Source organism: Seriola aureovittata, chromosome 3 (assembly GCF_021018895.1).
Source record: "Seriola aureovittata isolate HTS-2021-v1 ecotype China chromosome 3, ASM2101889v1, whole genome shotgun sequence".
Classification (NCBI taxonomy): Eukaryota; Metazoa; Chordata; class Actinopteri; order Carangiformes; family Carangidae; genus Seriola; species Seriola aureovittata.
In genome coordinates, this window is record NC_079366.1 from 25,144,237 (window position 1) to 25,165,184 (window position 20,948).

At 39.8% G+C, this 20,948-nt stretch overlaps 3 protein-coding genes across 4 annotated transcripts; 1 reads left to right on the forward strand and 2 right to left on the reverse strand.

The window, feature by feature from the left end:
• Positions 1 to 810: 810 nt before the first annotated feature.
• On the reverse strand, positions 811 to 7,661 carry arpc1a (actin related protein 2/3 complex, subunit 1A). Its single transcript, XM_056370655.1, has 11 exons — positions 7,364 to 7,661; positions 6,595 to 6,688; positions 6,184 to 6,288; positions 5,430 to 5,652; positions 4,647 to 4,754; positions 4,421 to 4,524; positions 4,195 to 4,303; positions 3,374 to 3,449; positions 3,084 to 3,277; positions 1,825 to 1,915; positions 811 to 1,730 (listed from the first exon to the last, which is right to left on the reverse strand). The coding sequence occupies exons 2-11, from the start codon at positions 6,656 to 6,658 to the stop codon at positions 1,692 to 1,694; spliced, it is 1,113 nt and encodes a 370-aa protein (XP_056226630.1). The 5' UTR covers positions 6,659 to 6,688; positions 7,364 to 7,661; the 3' UTR covers positions 811 to 1,691.
• Positions 7,662 to 8,772: 1,111 nt separating this feature from the next.
• LOC130166617 (excitatory amino acid transporter 3-like) lies at positions 8,773 to 15,008 on the reverse strand. Of its 2 annotated transcripts, none has more exons than XM_056372310.1 (14): positions 14,925 to 15,008; positions 14,686 to 14,769; positions 13,231 to 13,371; positions 12,791 to 12,880; positions 12,462 to 12,576; positions 12,073 to 12,115; positions 11,916 to 11,978; positions 11,621 to 11,802; positions 11,206 to 11,316; positions 11,000 to 11,122; positions 10,602 to 10,793; positions 9,915 to 10,049; positions 9,692 to 9,805; positions 8,773 to 9,483 (listed from the first exon to the last, which is right to left on the reverse strand). In XM_056372310.1, exons 2-14 carry the CDS (start codon positions 14,756 to 14,758, stop codon positions 9,468 to 9,470), a joined length of 1,398 nt encoding a protein of 465 aa, XP_056228285.1. In that variant the 5' UTR covers positions 14,759 to 14,769; positions 14,925 to 15,008; the 3' UTR covers positions 8,773 to 9,467. The 2 variants fall into 2 exon arrangements, with proteins under 2 accessions (XP_056228285.1, XP_056228286.1); XM_056372311.1 differs by having other exon boundaries at positions 14,686 to 14,765; positions 14,925 to 14,999.
• A 3,247-nt stretch (positions 15,009 to 18,255) lies between these two features.
• LOC130163526 (proline-rich protein 18-like) lies at positions 18,256 to 20,681 on the forward strand. The gene is made up of 2 exons (XM_056367800.1): positions 18,256 to 18,620; positions 18,789 to 20,681. The coding sequence occupies exon 2, from the start codon at positions 18,843 to 18,845 to the stop codon at positions 19,647 to 19,649; it is 807 nt and encodes a 268-aa protein (XP_056223775.1). The 5' UTR covers positions 18,256 to 18,620; positions 18,789 to 18,842; the 3' UTR covers positions 19,650 to 20,681.
• The last annotated feature ends 267 nt before the right edge of the window (positions 20,682 to 20,948 follow it).

Genomic DNA, 20,948 nt, shown 5'->3' on the forward strand with positions numbered 1-20,948 from the left:
GAAAATACATTTACTAATATTAGAGGCCTTAATGACGTACATTTGCCTGTTATCATTTGCAAAATTACCATTGTAATGTAAAAATTAACAGTATGTTCTACCCCTGGTGACCTACTTGCTGTTAATTTTATAAATTTTTGTCGTTTACTTCCGACCCTACTTATAAATATATATATATATAATCCTAACTCCTTACCCTTGTCAGATAAATAAAAAACCACTAAAGGGTTTCTTCTTCAGCTACGTCCTTGTATGCGCATGTGAAGCGACTCTGTAATTGCACACTGCACAATAAGGTCTATGAAGTCATTTTAAATTGCTGTTAAAGGTTACTGTGTTCAGTTTTAACCATTTGTAGTTCTATTGGTCCCTGTTTGGTTTTTGTATTTTTCTGCTTAACAGTACCATGCAAAGTAAATGTGGTATTAACTCACTCAGAGGCAGGGAAGCAGAGAACCGCATGTGCGTAAACATGGATTTAAACATACATGAAAATATCTTTTAAATGGCTTTTCGAAGGTTTTCATGACACACACACGCACAGCACGTTTTTCTGAGAAACACTGAATATAAACATCAACTTTCTTCATTTACAACAAAACCCCACAGGGCACTTTTAATAACTGCCCCAATTGTTTAAGTCATTTGCATCTTCAAACCGTTCTAGCCGAGATACTTCATCTGGGGCTGGAACACCGAGCAGAATACGGCTCACAAATTCCCACATATTACATCCACTCCAGGTGTCTAGTTACTATCCGCCCACTGTGTCAGAGAGGCAAACACAAAGGAAGAGAGCAGTCGAGTGAGTTGTGTACTGTAAATGTTTTTCATCTTTATTTCATGTCTACCTCATGATCAGTTACATAGAAATCCTCCATCTCGTGTGGTTTTAGTTTAGCTGCAGAGCCTAGTGCTGCCCAGCCGTGACTCTGCACAGAGTTTAGACAGCTGCTTTCTCTCTCCACCATCAGATCCTGTACAGCTCTCTACAGCCCAACCAGCAACATGACCTCAGAATATCAATAGACGGGTTCTTATCCAAACGATGACTTCACCTACTGGAGAAGATTTACTATCCACCAGGAAGTAAACAGTCACGCCCTCCGATCTATTAAACGCTGATATTAAGAGATCACGTCGAGGTTAATCTGAGGTGAAATACAGTCTGATTTTTGGATAAAACGCACCTTTTAGTGTTCAACTTTTGGTACAGGAGGTTAGAGAACATAAAAACACACATTTCACATCACGTTTAATACGTGTCAGAGGACCTTCCCACTTTGACACCTGGTTAACCTTCATTTAAAAACAAACAAACAAACAAACAAAAAATTAACAGTGATGTCACACGTCAGCTCAGTGTGTGTGTGTGTGTGTGTGTGTGTGTGTAGTGTAGTATAGTGTAGTGTAATGTGTATTGTATTGTAGAATAGTGTAGTGTATGCTTGTTCATGTGTTGTAGTGTGCAAGTGTGTGTGAGAGTGTAAGCACACACCCACAAGAGTGTGTTATGGTCTGATCAGTGCTTCAGCAGACACTCGATAAGGTGGTCAGTTATGTATGTTACTGGCTGCGTCGCAGGAGAGGGAGGGGGGTGGAGGTGGAAAGGGGAAGGAGGGGTGAGGACTGTGAGGGCGAGGGGAGAGAAGTGAGGCCGCAGCGTCTCTTCATTCATTCACAAGATTTCTTCACATGATGCGGAGACCCTGGATAGAAGCTTCTAGACTCTGAGGAGGTAAACGCAGAAAAATACATGGGAGTTAGAGCTGAGGGATCTGGGAAAACAAAGCTCTAAAGAAGACAGCTCATGTGTGCATTTACCTTGAAGTCCCAAATGGTCATTGCTCCATCGATGCCTGTGGTGCAGAACTTGCGACATTCCCTTTTGTCTCCCTCATAGATAGACACTTGGCTAAGGAACAAAAACGTAGAAACATATTAACAAGTTTTAAAGAGGTGATAAAATTGAAAAGCATAATGATGCATTTCCCTATATTGCCACGATGAGAGGGTGATGTAAGGACGAAGAAGTGGTCCTTAATGGAAATACATTTATTAGCTATTTGCTGACAGGTAGATGCTGGTTGCCGAGCCAACCTCAGTGATGAAAAGCCTCCAGGAAGTCACAGGGCATGACCAATAAATAAAACAGCACACAAGCTGTCATAAACCCACATCGAGATATAACATGTAAATTAACGAGCTTTACACCGTGTCTACACAGGAGGCGCAGCATGAGCAGCATGTTAGCAGAGCACCTGCAGCTTCAGTGCTTCAGGCACAGTATTTAGTAGTAGGTCACCTACACTGTGACAGCGCCCAGAGCCCGAGAAGAAAATAGAAGAACATAAACTTGAAGCGTAAAAAAATATGCTTCAGTCTGCGTTTATGAACATGTAGCATGAATAAAACACGTAAAGTGTGAACAACTGGACTGATCAAAACAGTGAACCTGTTCTGTCACAGGCGTGTAACATGGTGACTGAAAAACATGGCTGAAACGCTTTCTGTGTGGACGTGTCATTACAAGTGCTGGGGGGTGGATTTTGTCACCTTTGGAGATCACCAGGCTAGCTGTTCCCCACTGGTTCCAATCTTTAGGCTAAGCTAATGAGCTGCTAACTGTAGCTTTGGACATGAAAGGGATATTGGTCTCCTCAATGTCTTGCAGAAAAAGTGAATAATCTTATTTTCCAAAATGTTAAAAAAATTTAAAAAAAAATACTACCGAGACTACAGCCACAAAAATGGCAGTAAAGTTGACTTATTTCATATTTTTCCATTATGAATTAAATTTTTTTTGTTGTGGACATCCAGTAGAAGCCTATACTAACGTTTGTAGAAAATTGTAATGGTTCAAAAGCCCTTCCATTTGCTATGTACACAAAGCTTAAACATCACCATTCATCTCTATACTGTGATCACACATTCTGACTAAATTGGAAAAGAAATAAACCAACAATGAAATTCAAATCAAAATCTTAAAATGCCTACATTCTGCAAGCATCTAAACGTTAAATAAAAACTTAAAAATGAGCCTTAAAATGAATTCCTGCCATTCTTGATGGCGTGTGACCTACGTGATGCTGTTCTGGTGCAGTGTGTCCAGGGCAGTGTTGCGGTCCTCGGTGGTGGCTCTCTTGTCCATGTTCCTGAAGCGCTCCATGGCAGAGATGTTCCTCTGGATACTCTGCTTGGGGAGGTCGAGCTTTGACACAAATGTCAGCGTTCCACCGTCGTCGCAACGGAACAGCATGGGGCAACAGTCGTGGCCCTGATGGCAGAGACGACACATTTAAAGTGGAAACTCTTCTTTACATTTGAGCATTAAAAATATATTGACAGTGCACATTGAAGGTGTTATTCTTACCGCAGCTACTAGACTGTTCTCTGAAACAAAAATGACACTGAGGAGAGGAAGGTACTCCGTCTTCAGCTGTGAGGGACTTAACACAAACACACAAATTAACTAAAGATTTAACAGGCAGCATACTACCAACGCCTTCAAAACCGTTGTGCTGTTATAAAAATTAGGACGATTTTATTACAAAAAAACAAAATAAAAGGCACTCTGCTTTGAGTGCTGCAGTGTGTGCAGGTTTCCAGCCAGAACATGTTAAAATCTTTGCTGAGGGTCAATCACCGCCCCCTCAGTTCATGTCACCTGCAATTTGCTGTCAACAGCCCATCATTATGAAGTCTAGCCTTGGATGTGGTTCACCTAGTGTCTACCTTTCTCACAGTTTTGGCGCATTCAACGGATGATCAGATTACAATTCATGGCTTACGTACAGTAGCCAATAATATGATAGATAAAGATAAATTCCTCATGTAGTGAACGAAATAACAAATAATCCAGTGAATAGTTTGCTTTTTTAATGTGATGGATTGCTTTTTGATGAAAGCGTGGGAGAATTGAACTCTTTACTCTTTTTTTTGGATACACCTCAACTCATCTGTTACTGGAAAAGAGTTATCTTTGTATTTTATCTCCTTTCCTGTTGTTAGTGGCTTTCAGAACAAAAGGCATCCTTCATTACAACCCCAGTTTGGTATGGACAGATACAGACAGTGAAACTACTTGTATCTTAACATGATTCAAATTATTTCTAGATTAATTGTGATAATTAATCTGAGAATAACTGTAACCGAGCTGTAAATGAGTCCCTATATGCACAGAAAAAAATATACCTGGCAGTCTTAGAGCTGTCCACCACAGTGACAGTGCTGTCATGGCTGACCCAGGCCAGGCGGTTACCAGAGGCTGAGAAAGAGACAGAGTGGACCCAACCCCCTCCACCTAACAAACACAATGTGCAAAAAAAAAAAGAAGGCAGATCTGGTTTAGTTTAAAGTGTTGCTGCAAGTCATATGCAAGAGGATTTTTTACTATACATGTGAAGACAGAGATACAGACCTGCTCCTCCGAATTCTGCTAGCACAGCCCCAAATGGCATCTTGCTGCCCCAGGGTGTGGGGCCTGGTTTCTCTTCCACCTCCTTAATGTAGGCTGAGAACACCCTAGAGGCCGGGGGGGGGGGGGGGGGGGGGGGGGGGGTTAGCAGGTTTCAATCATTTAATTTTCATCTTTTTTTTTTTTTTTTTTTTTTAAAGACTACCCATTGCTCGCTTATGACTTTTACCTGCATTTGAAGTCACAGGATCCAGCAGCCAGCAGGACATTGTTGGGATGCCAGTCCAGACTGAGGATGGTGGAGCGGATAGGCTTCTTGATGTGCTTGCTCACCCACCTGAAGCACAAGGGGAATCATTCATTCATTTTTTTTTATGTGGAATATAAAAACTTCAGTAGGTTGAGCTAAATAATATGCAACTTGTGCATAGTGACTGCACACTTAGTGAGTGTAGCACAGGAAAACTGGACTGTTTGTTTTATTGATCATTCTGAAATTCCATGTGTGATATATCAAGCATTTTATTATGATGTCTGACAAACCCTGACCTTCAGTTAAACAGAACACATCCATGTAACCAAAAATACAACGAAGAAGAAGAAGAAGAAGAAGCAGGCAGCCCTGCCACAGACAGACAGAGTATACTCCTACACATGGAAAACTACATCTGGAAAATATGTAGCAATGAACACAGTGAACCAGAGCAGAGTGGCCCAGTGCTGGGAAAAAATTTCTTTTGACCTTGTTAATGGATCATTACCATCAGTTGGCTGTACAGTACTTCGATTTTAAACCAGCATCCACAAACTGTGTCCCAAGTAAAAAACAATACATTTTAACTGTAATATTGATCTAAAAAAAAAAGTGAAAACACACTATATGTTAAGGTGCAAGAATGGCTGAATAATACTCTTCATCACAATATTTAGCAAAAATAATCAGAAATACTAATCTGACCATAACAGATACAATTACAAAATGTCACAGTTGTACTAATTATCCCGGACTTACCAGTCATTCTCAGACTCAAAGTAGCAGACAGAGATGAGTCGAGCCCCACTGCCGACTGCAAACTTATTCTCCAGTGGAGACCACTTGACGAAGGTGGCAGCTCGGTTGATCCTGAGGATGACCAGTGTGGGCTTCCATACCCCCTCCTTCTGGGACCACACGTAGGCATTACGGTCTGCTCCGCATGTCACTATACGATCACTTTTGGGAGCCCAGTCAATACCTACACCACAGCCAAGAGAAAAAGGTACTTTATTACAAAGAGACAAAGATAATTTAGTGCTGCAAAGAGAAGATGACTGGCATAAAATTAAACACCGATTATTTTGATAATCAATAAATCATTTTACAAGCAAAAATGCCAAACATTTGCTGGTTCTAGCTTCTCAAATGTGAAGATTTATCACTTTTTCTTTGCCATTTATAACAATATGTCGATTTTTATTTTTCACAATATTCTGACATTATACAGACAAACCAGTTACTTGATTAATTGGATCCCTAATCCAACTGACTGACGAAACAATCGTGAAGAAGTGGATTATGATGGCACAGTCTTGAGTTGAGACATGTTCTGCGCAGTCAAATCATTCAGCATCATGTATGTGTATCAAGTGTGTCTCAACTTGTGTAAATGAAAGTAGTTTTGTTTGTGGCTTAGTCATAGGAACACAGACATGGATTGAGACATTACACTGATTAGCTAAAAAATAGTTTGTTTTGTAAATGTAAATAAAGCAGTCTGACTAAATACCTGTTATGTGTCCATTGTGCTCCTTCAGCTCATGGGTCTTGACCCACTGGTTGCCACTCTTCTTGTAGATATGAACTTCATGGTTATTAGGACTGATGGCAATTTCTGCAAAACAATGTGAAAACAGCGGCTTAACACAATGCAGGGACAGATAACAAACAAGCTAGACCAGTTCCTGGTATTTGTCAAATACCAAGCTGGACGACTCAGTGGAAAAGCCAAAAAATGCTGCAAACAAAAACCACAGCCACAGTATTATTTCCCTTAGCTGAAATTGCTGTGCTACTCACATCAATATGTACAATATTTAAATGTCATTAATGACATGATCTGTTGTCTGTTACAAATACTTCAACTGGTGTGTGGGGGACGAGTTGGCACATTCAAAGGAAGGAGATAGTTGAGCCTTACGTGTCCTGTCGCGGTTCCATGCGTGGCAGGTGATGGGCTCCAGCAGAAACTGATGAAGGGACATCTTGTCTGGGTGTGGTCCTTAAGTGGAACTCTGCGAAATCACACAACAAAACTTAGTTTAGCAACCAGCGACATAAACAATGAGCGAACAGCTGGGCTGAACTTTGCCTCTCTCAGCGTTAAATCTCCACGGACAGCGAATATAACAAGTCTGTTTTATTACCTCTAAAATGGGACAACTGGTGAACTGTTAACTTTATTGCAACGTTACTCGGAGCTGTGTTAGCCTGGTTACATCATATAAACCTAGTCAAAACACTGAGAGGCTGCTGCTACTACTAGCCTATGTTAACGTTAGCTTTAATAATATTACTAAGCTAATATTAGCCAGATAACTTTGACCAAAGTCTCACTTTTAAGACACTTCTATGGATTGAGGTTGACTTAGTAAGCTAGCTACTATAATATTGCCATGATTAGGTTTGTAGCTTTACTCCGTAAACCGTTAACATCACCAAAACATTACTAACGTTACTAGCAGGTTAAGCGATTTGCTGGCTAACAGTTCACCGGTGTGAGATAAGACAGGCCTGGCAGCCAGATTGGTCATTTTGATAAATGTGTTATCGTGCTGCTATTCACATGTTCACCGAAAGGCCTCCCTCCTCCATATCAGACCCCGGTTTTTCCATTGAGGAGATGCCTTTACTCCCGATGATAGCAACACCGTTAGCCGTACATTCCCCTAGCCCGCATGCTAACTCACCCCGTCAGTCCGGTTCTCCGTGTGTGCAGTCTCGCTAGCCGGCGAGCTAAGTTACGCTAGCTGGGGAAGGTTAGATCAGGAGTGGACCTGAATTCGCGGACTCTGGTCAGTCGACACGAATTCGTCCAGGAATGTTGAGGGAATGTCAAGACGGCCAGCAGGATACGACCGGAAGCATCCGGTAGCGAAGTCGGCAGCAAAACCCGTGGATGCCTGGCTGACAGCTAGCTTAGCATCATCACGCTAGCTGATACATTCAACTGAATAACCTCGTTCACGTCGAAGTCTCTCACACAAACTACGACGGGTGTGAAAGGGCTCCTCTAGTGGTTCAAGTAGAAACACACAAACTGGTCTAACCGGTTACAAAACACCACCATCTAGTGCATAGATTGGACAAGCAAAATCCAGCAGGGCAGTGACTGTACCACACCATAGTGCCAGTCTTGTATGTACTGACATTACAAGGAAAGAGTCATTCCTAGGTTCCTGAGCAAGGCTGGATTACCAGCGAGCAAAGAGGCCCCCCAGAGCCCCAGGTTTACTCTAATAGCTATAAAAATTTGAGTAATAGCCAAGAAAATGAATTAGAAATGTGCACCACTAAAGTACAAACCAGGCTAGGTGGAGTCCTCCATACTCTGTCAGACAGAAGGAAAGAAACCGAAAAATTCATTTGACTGCAGTTGGAGCTCCTGGACCTGAGTCTGCCTGAATACATGCTGCAGAGATGTTTCCCTTCTCTGTGCATAAGTGAGATCTGCCTAGCTCTGCATATGCTGTATATGTATTTTGGATTTTCCTCTTTACTTTTCTCAGAAGCAAGTGTAATTTCACTGCATATTTAACATTTGGTGAGAAATCAGTACCTATGTACCTTTTCTTGACATAACAAGATTAAATGTTTTTGTTTCTTCAGCTGACAACAGCACTGTCTGCTGCACCCTGAGGCCCTGGAAATCATGAATATGGATATAAATCCTAAAAATATAATGGTCATGGATCACAGGCACCAACCACTACAAGTCAAACTCATTGAATTTTGTCTTGCTCGCAAGGTGTCTGCTGCTGTTTCAGGTTCATGTGTGCAGGCTCTGTGATTCAGGTATGTACAGGCTGAAAGCTAGCTTCAATCACATATTCTCTGACACATGACAGCTTCAAAAATGTAATTTAACCTCTGTCGCTGTTCTGTCTTATATGATTTGTGATTTGGCCAATTGATATTTCTTTAAAGGACAAATTGTGCATCCTGATGGTCTGTAAACATGCCTCAACTAAAATAGAAATGGAAGAATCATTTCCGTCTCTGACACACTGCTTCACACCATGATGCAAATCAAATCAAATCACATCACATCTCCTGTTAACCAATGGAAATATGCATTACAGTCAACTAGTTTGCTTTTTCCTGGCATTTATTAAGAAACAAGGAGTCCATTCAAAAACTATTATACACCCATGCCATTACAATTATGTCTACAAAACACAAAATGAACCAAATTAACAAAGCACTACCATTAGGCTTATTCAAAGGAGCATTTTCTTAGGTGCAAATATGTGACAGCAAACAAATGAAATAGTGATAAATCAAACAGACAGTAATAATAGTTATTTTTGGTAGTTGAAAATTCTTTTAAGGTTAATTCTAATGTTTATGCTAATGTTGCACAAATTAAAAATACACAAACACAAAAGGAGATAGATTTGATTCCAAATAATTCCAAGTTCACAAATAATTACCAATAAGCTTATTTAAAAGTACACTGACAACATCAAAATGTAATCAAAACTATTTTTTGGCACTTGAACATTCTTTTCATGCTACTAATGCACAAAATATAATACAAAATAATGTGATAACAAATACATGAAATGCCAAATAAAAAGGACTGAGTACATATTTGGCACTTGAGGATTGTTTCCAAAGTCAGCTTTGTTCATGCTGTTGATACTCGGACCCTGTGTTGGATGAGTTGAGGTTACAGGTTACACATGCCCCGTCTACTGCTGCTGTCTTGGAGCCGTTGGCTTTTCGCAGTGTCCAGGGACCAAGCTACTGCTGGGATGGATCTGGACCTGGAGGTCCTCACTATCAGAGAAACTATGGTGTCCAGCTTCTGAGTGACACATAGAGAGAAATCAGAATATTTTCATTTTCCATATCTTTGATATATGATGAATGTGAGTAGCTGTGAGCAGGGAGCACAGGCTTCTCCTGCTCTACTCACATATTGATTATCTGCCATTAAACACAATGTGCCTTGTACATTTATCTGTGTATTGGGTTAAAATGAACCACACAAAAAGACCTGCTAAAATTTTTACCTCCTGTCCTCTTCTAGGTCATCCATTTCTTCCAGTTCCTTTTTTGACAGATGATCAACAAGTGCCACGCCAATACAGTCTCCCATGACATTGACAGCAGCATTGCAGCGATCTCTGAAGGACACAAACTACAGTTAACTATAGAAGCAGAGGTTATCCTCTTCACAACGTGTTGTTTGATATTTGGTGCAGTAATCGTTGCTAAAACACAAGGTAAACTTACAGCAGCCATTCTATAACCATCAAAAGGGAAGCGTCCCTTACAGGAATCCCATTGACTGTCAAAATGAAGAGAGTGGTGACTGTTCCTGTCGCTGGGATCCCTGCTTCTCCCACGCTGGACGCTACTACTGTCACACTGTAGAAAAGACACAGAGCCACATCAGTGATCACCAGAGTGGACTCTTGACTGAACAAAAACATGAAACTGTATGAATTTGGGGACTGGAAACAACACCATAGACTCAAAGGTCCAGCTGCTGGTGGACAAAGCAAAAGCAAAGTAAACCATGAAGCGCAGATATGAATAAAGGTTAATGAGTGAGACTACGGACAGCTACTTCCTGTACACCGACAACGCAATACTGTATATCAGCATCAACTACCTGATCCACTAATACAGTTTTTGTTTTTTGGATAATAGGGGACATTTAAACTCTTAGGTGTTTAAATACACATCAAAATCTGTTAAATCGCTGTATCTGTCTCAAATTGTTCTGACACAAATAACCCTTAAGAAGAATCACGAACTGGGATGCTTGTGCCACTCTAAAAAATACAGTAAAAATAATACAAATCCATAAAACTTAGATATTTTCAATTTCGATTTTAACTGTTACATTTTAAAGAAGAAATGCATTTCTGCTGTACAGAACAGAGAGACAGTGAAAATAACATCATTGTGACTTACCCCAGAGTAAACAACTGGCTCCAGTTCAATTCAATGTGGTTCAGCTGGGCGATGAAAACTGCTGCGACCACTTCATAAAGGGCTGTTCCATCCATGTTAATATTGATCCCAATAGGCAGCATGAAGCGAGTGATTCTTTTGTCAATCATGAGTTCGTGCTCCAAACATCGGAAAGTCAGTGAGACTGCATTGCTTGGAGACACAATGCATTCATTGTTGGTTCTTAAATGTCCATAGATCTTATACACTGGGGTCCCAAAATGGACTCACTCACAATGGACTTATATCAATATTCTCTGTACATCTACTGCATCAATCCAAGTGATACTATTTTTACTACAATATTTACTATATTCATATTTAATATACTATGTTGAAGACGAAAATAAAGATCCTACCTGCGCGAGATGAGCATGGTCCTCAGTAAGGCAGGAAAAATCCCTTGAATGAAAACGAAGGGACTACGTCTCACGAACAGAAGGTAGACCAGTGGTAGAACTACTACTGCATGGATAGTGAGCCTGAAAAAAAACAAATAATGCTTATACTGTATCGAATGAAATGGCTTACTGCAACAGTGCTGAAAGAGCAAAGGGGAACATACCCACTAATGACCACTGCCACAAACATCCCGAGTTTGAAGACAGTCTCCCAGTTGTCCGACACTTCAACGACATAGCTTGCAGTCATGAACATCACTCCGATTGGCATGAAGCTGGAAAGGAAACAACAGACTGACAAATTATGGGAGTGTCTCAGTTAAGGGAAAGCTGCTTAACTTGATAACTTTTTAAAAAAACTTTTAGACAGATGAAAGCTACACATGACAACATGAGTCAAAAATAAACCAGTTATGTTTTTGACAGTTTGGGAGATGGAAGAAATAAAATCAGCGTATGATGTGTATGATAGACTATAGGATATTTACTCTCTTTCTTTAAATAATTTAGAAACACTCCACAATTTCTAAATGTAACATCTGACTATACAAATACAAAATACGTGCTGTCTCACCATACCCTATTATCATTCTAACCACACGCTTGGTGGCTTCTTTGAAGGTGTTAATGATATCCACAAGGAGTTTCCCTTCTTCTCCAATCCTTTTGAGGGCCAGTCCAAAAACAATAGAGCACACAATCAGGCCCACAGTATTGCTTCCATCAATATGCTTGCTCACCAGACGCACTTCTGTGGCGTTCTGAAACAAGATAAGAAAGTCACTGAGAACGACAGTCTGACAGCTACTCCATGTATCACTAATTATCACGGTTGAATGTGAACTTGATCATGACAAAAGGGTGAAGTTTTTACCGACTCCAGGGTGGAACCGTCATCAGCTTCTTCAACTTCAAACTCCACCTTCACAGTCTTGTACTAAAGATGAGAGAAAAAAAATCACATCATGAGTATTACCTTGTCTCTGTCAAGAGCTGTACTGCATGTTGCATACCTGAGTAATAATATTTACCTGTTGAAAGCTAGCCAGAAGAAGATTTTGTGGCACCATGTTTCTATAAAGTGTAAAGAAAAAACAAACATAAATACCACCATGAAACTGATGAGTAAAAATATTAGTCAGCTTGTAAATGTTGGCAGATCTAGAAAGAAATGCAGGATAATCTTAAACGTAGTGTGGATTCTAGCCAGATATTAATCCTTTTAGAGCACCTCATATGTGTTATTTCTGCTTAAGAAAGGCATTGATGGATGCAATTCTGAAGGAAGTCTCTGATTAAATGATCCAGCAACCAACTGATCTAAAGACATGCTTAAGTCGAAACTGAAACCTAAACATATAGAGAAATCAGTTCTGGTAGGAATCAGCGTAGATTGTCAGAATTTACACTTCCCTCTCACCTTACTAGATCCAATATGGCATCAGTGGTGGAGAAGATTTCATCATCATCATCATCTTTCTCTTTTCCAGCATTTTTGCTGACCCCAGGCTTCATCATTATTACCAATATTAATCCTACAACACATAGTCCACGGTTGAGGATAGGAAGCAAAGAAACAGGTATAAACTAAATGGTATGGTATAAACTTAAATGATCATTTTCTCACTTAAAGCATAAAAAGATGCTTCAGGTAATATACTTTCACTTACTATGTGTTTGTATGAAGATATATTCATAAAAAAGTGAAACTAACCAAAGTGCATTTTTGATATACAATATTCCTCTTACCGATAGTCACAGACAGAAGAGTGGTCATGACAAAGTATACTAGTGCACGTATGGTGATTTTTCTGGAGGTGCCAGTCAGACTACAAATTCCTATCAAAAATAACAATGAAAGCTGAGTTCTGCAGACTGAAAGTTAGAGGAGCTGTAAAATCACATCACTGTAAGTAATAGTTACATCATTGTAAGGTCATGGAAACTTTAGGCAACACAGTTACTGCATATCTCAAGAATGACAAGTCACATGAGTGTGTTTTAAAACCTATGTGATGGTAATTTTTAAACACATGTAAATGTCAAATTGTGAAACATAGGTGTCAGCAATGTAATCATTATCTATATACATGCTAAATAACCACTATGGTATTTTTTAAATGCTATGTGTATAAAATGCATAGCCTCATGTTACAGATGACAGTGTGAGAAACAAACTTGAAGCTTACCTGTTATCACACTTGACACAATAAGAGGAACGGTAACCAGCTGAAGCAGGCGTATGAGCAACTCTCCGGGAAAGCCAATGTAGATTTTGTCAGGGGCTGACAGCTCCACGTAGGTCTTCAGAATCATGCCCAGGCCAACACCTTAGACACAACAACACAGAAAAGGGTTTAAAATTGCTAAGAATATGGATGTAAGGTAAAGCAAACCATACACTATGTTTAATGCCCTTTATGTTAGCACTAATAAAGCAAAACATAACAAATTGACAAACACAGGTCTTATCATGAAAATAATATGTAAATAATTTTCAACAAAACAAAGCATTATATTTATGAAATATGGCTCTCAGTAACATAATTATGTACAGGCTGTCACACTATAACATCACAATGAGAAAATCTTGTTATTAAAGTGCACAAATAGATTCCTGAACTAATCACTGCGGTAGTATTGTTCTCTTTCCTATGTAATCTGTGCATACATTTCTACATTCATACAAAGGTTCCTTGTCAGTGCCCAACAAATGGATACATTTACAAACATACAATATGCCTTACACTATAACATCTTTGCACACACAATGACATCCTCATGGCAACATTATGTGACTGTATACTGCTCTTTTGATACCTGCACTACACCACAGGTAAGCAGTATACAGGTATAGTATAGTATACTAGACTTGAACTGAACTTTCACATCAATGAGCACATGTGAAATTTACATAAATGCATGTGACTCTGACTATATAATGTGGTTGGAAATCAAAACCATTTGGTTCTTGGGTGTTTCAATGTGGCCCGACAGTTAGCGAAATTGCAATGATTAAAACGTCCACTAGGTGACACTGTGTAAACTAGTGAAATTGAGTAACCACTGTTAGAAAGCCATACACAGGATGCAAAAGATGCACCTAAAGCTAAAGTGGTGTCAACAGGAGAAGGTAATTTCCTTTAATGTCTGTACAAACCGTGGCCTCACATCAGTATTTCTCTCTGCTGTGGCTACATGTGGACATTAGCCTTAACTCACTTTAATAAAATGTAGCATTAGCTTGGAGCTGAAGGGGATATTGTCAGTTTTTAGTTAGTTATAACTGGGACATTAACTGCTACCTAGTTTACCATAAACTATTAAATTATTCCTGTCGACTTCTTACTTATCTAATACATTTGCATCTTGATTAACACATTCATCTTTACACCATTTAATTGTATTTCCCCTAAAAATGTCTTTCAAAATAAAACAAATATTGGTTCACTAGCTACCAAAAAGTGTTTTTGTCAATTAAATGTATTTCACTTCACTATTTCATAACTAACAATGTCGAGACACATGTCCACATCTAGCCAAAGCTTTCCTGTGGTAAATTGAACCTACCATGCTTATGCTAGCTTTTAATAAGTCGTTTTAAATTAGCGCAAGTAGAGTAGCCTGACATTAGTTGAACTTACCGAGGAAAACGGCGATCAGGCTTGAAATAGTTAGGATATTCCACCTTTGGATGAATCCAGGCTTGTTGTCCATTTTCAAGCTGTCTAAAAGAAAACAAATTAGCTAGCTAACATCACACTTGGCTCGACAGCCAGCCTGATCAAAGTATTTGGCTAAATAGAATTATTCATTTAAACATGACATTTTAAAAATAAGCACGTAGATAAAGCTTGTTGTTATTTTTTGCGTCAATACTCACGATGATAGTCAAAGAAAGTTCAGTAACTGAAAACGTCCTATTTTGTTTAGATGAGCATTTAGTCAGTTGTTGTGTTGTTTTGATTCGTAAGTCAATTGAAGGTTCAAAATATAACGGTATGTCACGTGACCCTCGAACGTAAACATTACGTCAGATCCCCAGCGGCAGTTAAAGGTTCGTGTTTCAGGTGAGATAGAGTCAGGGGTTGGCACGAGTGACAGAGGAAGTGTCCTTTCAATATCTGTAGCTCTTTGAGTACTGTGAAATATTTTGTATATGAAATATTCAGTACTTCTATTCAAAGGCGTAGACACACAAATTATATTAATGTTACCTGCATAAACAGAATTTGTTGTGATCAGAAGTAGTTTTTTGTCCACATAGTTTGTAAAACATGCATATACCTTGAACAGCCATATATGGCGACTATCAAAAGGCTTTGTGCAAAGTTTTGTCTTCAATAAATTGATCCCTTATCAGTTTGATAGTTTGAGAGCAGCCTCCCTCTAATGTTTCTGCTCACATGTAGTAAAGCCTCATAGAAGAGCATGACCCTTTGTTTTCCTCTGAATTAAGTGTATATTCACTTGTTGTATTAAAATCAAACAAAACTAAATGTCACAGTGGTATATATTATATATATATTATATATATTGTATATATTGTGTACCTTCAGTGAAGGAGAAAGTTAAGAATTGCGTTTTAAAAGCTGACACACAGGAGAAGAGGAGTTGAGAAAATGAATAAATGGAAAACACCATGTTTCAGAAGAGGATGTTATCATACGACCAACTTTTGAAATACAAAATATTAGGATAAGGGATTAGAAAAATCATTGCAAGTCTTACTACTAATAACTTTCATACAAAATGTACAAATGTTTGTTAAAAGTTTCAGTTCGTAAGGATTTTATTGCAGATATAATACATGATGAAAGTCCTTTGACACCATTTTAATGATAGCGTTTCAAAAACTTGCATGGAAAACATTAGCAAAATGACTTGATAACCACAAATCAGATTGGTTGCACCATTTTCTGAAAAGACATTAAGAGCGGGACTGAGGTAATTGTTGGTGTGTCAAGCAACAGAAATTTGACCAAAACAAAAACAATCACACTAGGTTTGAACTTAAAACAGGTTTAAACAAATGTATATGGTGACACTGGATGGATACAAGTTAAACCTGAAATCAACCTTTTGTTAACACAGTCTCTGCAAGGCACATGTAGGGTTGTAATCTTGACACAAAATACACCTTGTGGTGAACAGCAGTAAACCATAAATAGAAAGGCTGCTCTGTGCGTGAGTTGAACATCATGGAGTTACAATATGGCATGCTAACATAGGGCTTACAGAGATTAATTATCATAAAACAAAGCCCAAAAAACCTAATTTACAGTTGTGGAGCGAGATCATGAAAGAGCTCAAATATTAGTATACTGTTGCTACTAGAGGCTGAAGTGGAGATGGATGTTTTTGATGCATTCAAATGTCTTCAACTTCAATGTAAACCTTGCATTTTTCTTGACAAACAGGACACACTTCAACTTTTTAAAATTCCATAAAGTCAATGTGAATTAAAAAGCTCCAAAACACCTAATACCAAGAGGTTGTATTACATTCAGTGTTGTTAATTTGAAGAAGACCATCCTGCCATTGACTTTTGGGTAACAGGTTCTTTAACCAATCAGAGGAGATTGCAATTAATTGCACCTGGTGGGCCTGCAGATTAGCTGCTGCTGGCTGCAAACATCAAAACACATTCAGGCTTTTACTCTCTTTTTTTCTGTGGTGCATCACTTCACCTGGTAAATGGAGTTCTTATCAAGACTGGATGAGTCATTTCCTACACCTCCACCTTACTTCTTACCAGGTAAAATACCCGCTCATCATGTTTGGTTTGCAGAGCCTGAAATAATCAGTTGTCACAGTTTAAAAAAAAAAAAACTAATTCTATCTATTTTCCTAGATGAAAGTCAGACAGGGCAAGATGTGCGGATCTACCACATCCACTCACCTTTCAGCCCTCCACGATCTCCTCCTTCCTTCTTTTCTCCAGGAAATGGCTGCTCCACTCAAACTCACTCACCTCTACCAGGTACATGCTCGCTTAAACCCTGCCTCCATTTTGAATGTATAGTGTCGGTCTGAATGTTACATTTTCTTAGTGCAACTTGGTGATATGTTTTCCTTTACACTCAAGTGCTGATTTTCAGTGACAATGATTAGGAGGAGCTGACTGATGAGCTGGTGCAGTGTCAGCCCTCTGCTTGTTACATGTGACGGGATGCCATGCTTTTGAAAAACATTTTTATTCAGATACAATTTCAGAGAGAAAAGCATTCTTTAAATTGCTAAATACTGGGCACAAACATAATTTTCACATACATTTGAGTTGTTAGAATTTCTACATGTGATCTCATTTTAAAGTAAAATTAAAAAACATAAGCAGCCATTTTAATCCTCTGGTGTCTTCTCTCTAGCATCTGCTCTCCCTGCATCCAACCCCAGGCTGAAGTTTGTGAGCTATGAGACTGAACTGTATCACTCTCCGGCCCTGACGACATGCCCTTCCTGTCAGACTCAGGTCACTACACAGGTCGACTACCAAGTCGGGAGGCATGCGTGGCTCATGTGTCTTGTGTTTGTGCTCTGCGGGTGAGGAGAGACGTATTCAAATCTGGTTATGTAACTACCCAGCATCGATCACACAGACACACGCACACTGAAAAGATGAATGTATGAAAGTATGGTTTCTCTCTCACAGGTTGGTGTTTGGATGTTGCCTGATTCCATTTTTTGTGAAGCACTTCAAGGATGCCTATCACACCTGTCCCCGCTGTCGACGGGTTCTCCATGTACACAGGAGGACGTGCTGCGAATGAACACACACAGGCTGAACTACCAACAGTTTCAGTTTTCAAACTGACTACTGTCGTAAAATGTCTGCACACCTGTGTCAAACTCAGTCAGGATAACGTCAGATGGATTTCAATGTTTAAATGTATAATATATAAGGAGATGTATTATTTTTTTTATGTAGAACATAAACATTTTTTAACTATATTTTAATCATGTTTTGTAACAAAATCATCAATCAATCAAATAAAAATGTTTTCTGTGCCAAGCTTTTTTCCATGTTTTCTGTCTTTATAAAAAATGAGCACACCTCAGGATAAAATATTTATTTTTCTCCAAACAAATAATACCAGCAAATTAAATTAGCATTTGACAAAACAAAACAAAAATTTAATTACTGCCTTTTTCCTTCTGCTGATGAAGCTCGTGAGCTGCAGCTGAATGCTGTGGAAAAGGCTAGTAAGTGATTATTTTGTCAACTGATGGTAATATATTCAAGGTCAAAAATTAACCTCCATGCTTATGTTACATTTGGTTTCCATTGATTTCACAGTTGGCACTAAAAATATTCCCTGCTTACTTTATTTCCAGTCATCAATACAGCGCGGATGAAGCCTGCATGTGCGCCGGCACTGTGTGTAGTGTGTAGTGTGTAAACGTGCCCTCGCTGATGACACCGGAGGATTAGAGCTGAGGTTTTATTTAGATCTCTGAGCCTGGGAGTAATGACCATGTGAGATGCAGCAAAACCCTACATCCCCTTCCTCTGAGGTCACACGCCTTCTGATGTGTGCCGTGCCGTGCCGTGCCGTGCCACACCCCTCCTGCTGCTCAGGTATAAGACGTTTCAGGATGTCAGCTCTTCCATGGTAGATGCGCACTACTGGATCCCGGTAGCAGCAAACTGTGTGCTGAGCCCCGCATGGCTGAGGATGCGTCAGAGTATCTCACTTCCCTCAGTAAATCACTTCCCTCTTTCGTGCCTTCTTCTTTTTTCTTCCAGCGCTTCAGCCGCAAAACTGAACTCCTCTCCTACCTGATCCTGTGTGTTGCCAAAATGCCGTTCATCCCACAAGTGTCGATTGTACGCTCTGTGTCGGGACAGACGGGGAAGGAGAGCGGCTCATCTACAGCTGCTGCGGCCAAGATGAGGGTCCCAAAAGAGGACAAGGGCAACTCGGTGAAGGAGCGACTGACTTTGAACCTCAAACAGCTGGGGAAAAAGGGCCAACCCAGGAGCCATCTGCCAACGCCCAAAGAGGTGTCAGGAGCGGAGCTGCACCTAAAGAGAAGGGACAGGTTGTTGCCCTCGTCGCTAACAGACAGCTTCCCTGCCTCCAGCTCGGATGGGTCCTTGTCGAAGCCGCAGCAGCAGCAGCAGCAGCAGAGACACGCAGGCCGGGGCTCCGTGAGGAGTGAACCAGAGGTGGAGACGAGGACCAGGCATCAGGAGGAGGCCCGTTTCACCCTGACACTCACACCCGAGGCCGTTCAGCTGCTCCGGCGCAGGAACAGCGATTGGCGGCAACGCTCAGCAGCCAGAAACGCTGAAAGCGCAGCTGGAGTTTCAGGAAGCGCCGCAGATTCAAGACGCCGGAGGGAAAACGTTTCTAAACGGCATCAACCGGCAACTCAGAGGCACAACGCTTCAACCAGCAGAGCTGCGGACATAAGCTCAATTGTGAAAATCTCACTTCTGAACGAGCAACACAAGTACGATGATGTGGAGTATGAGGAAGAGGACTATGGTGTGGATGAGCGCGTGGTGCTGAAATGTACCGAGTGGCTTCGTGGGCTGGAAAACACGCCAGTGGCAGCGGGGAACAGCCTGAGCAAGAGCGCCAGCAGTGTGCAAAGTTTCTAAAGAGGAAATGAGCAGCTCTGCTTAAAGGAGTCCAGACCTGTGAATGAACTGCAGTTTCTGTTTGTGTGTTGGCTTGTTTCTGGTTAGATGTTCACTTGATGAAAAATAATAGCCACATTTTGCCTAAAGATAATTTTTAAACAAACTTAAGCAGTGCAGCTTTTTGGGTTATTGTGCAAAACATTCACAATGTGCACAAAACACTGCAGGTGCAAGGAAACACTAAAATGTTTTACATGAAACCAATATTTATTCTATGTTGATCTATACTTTTTCAACAAGGTGAAATGAGGCATTGTTAGTGTTTCTAAAATACTCCATGCAAAACAGTGTATCATGATCTGTAATTCCCTTGTTAATGTGTATCCAATACACAGCAGATTCTCTCTAAAGAGACTACCACTTGGAAAGAACGCTGTTTCCTGTTTTGTTCAACGTCTCTTCAGATAGAAACATGGGTAATCTTTCTAAATCACAGCATTCCCTACACACTTCACTTTTTATGCTGCTGATACATACATGTCAGTAAAACTCATTTTACACACAGCCGAACTGACCGACTGGATATTCATTACAAACTGATTCTGAGCAGCCAAATCACAGACTCGTTTATTTCAAACTATAGTGGAGAAATATGTCAGAATTTAGGGAAAATGATGCAGAAGACATGTAGAATATTTTTAAACACAGAGACACCAAGTGTAAACATCATATGGCTTCAATGAAGAGTTGGGACCAACATGATACAGCTTGTATATACAGCATATATATATATATATATATATGGTAATGAGACTGTACTTTTTAAATGGAAACCAAGAGAGGAAATCAGTTTTAAGGAGTTAGCTTAAGTACTTCTGTGTTCGGTGTGTAACATTTTTCATTGTTCTGAAATCAGGTTTTTAAAGAATCTGCATTCATAATTTATGATAATATGTGTATTTTCTCTGGATAATATTTTTGTAAAATTTGCATAAAAAGGTTTATTAAACTTAAATAATATGACAGTTCCTTGACTGTTTCTGCATGGTATGAATAAATTTGTTATTATTTAGTTGGAGAACTGAGAAATGTGACTTGTTTTTAAATATAACTAACAGATTATCCATGAAATGTAGATTCGTTTAAGCTTTTCTTTACTGCGGCTCATGTCTCACACGCTGTAAGTAGCTTTGTGAGGTCTTAGATGTTGGCTTGGCTGTTGCTGTACATTCCCTCGTGCACAGACCAAGTGTGCTTAGTGGCAGCTTATCCACCTGGGAGTCGAATGCAACAACACGTGTGTTTGTTTATGTTTGA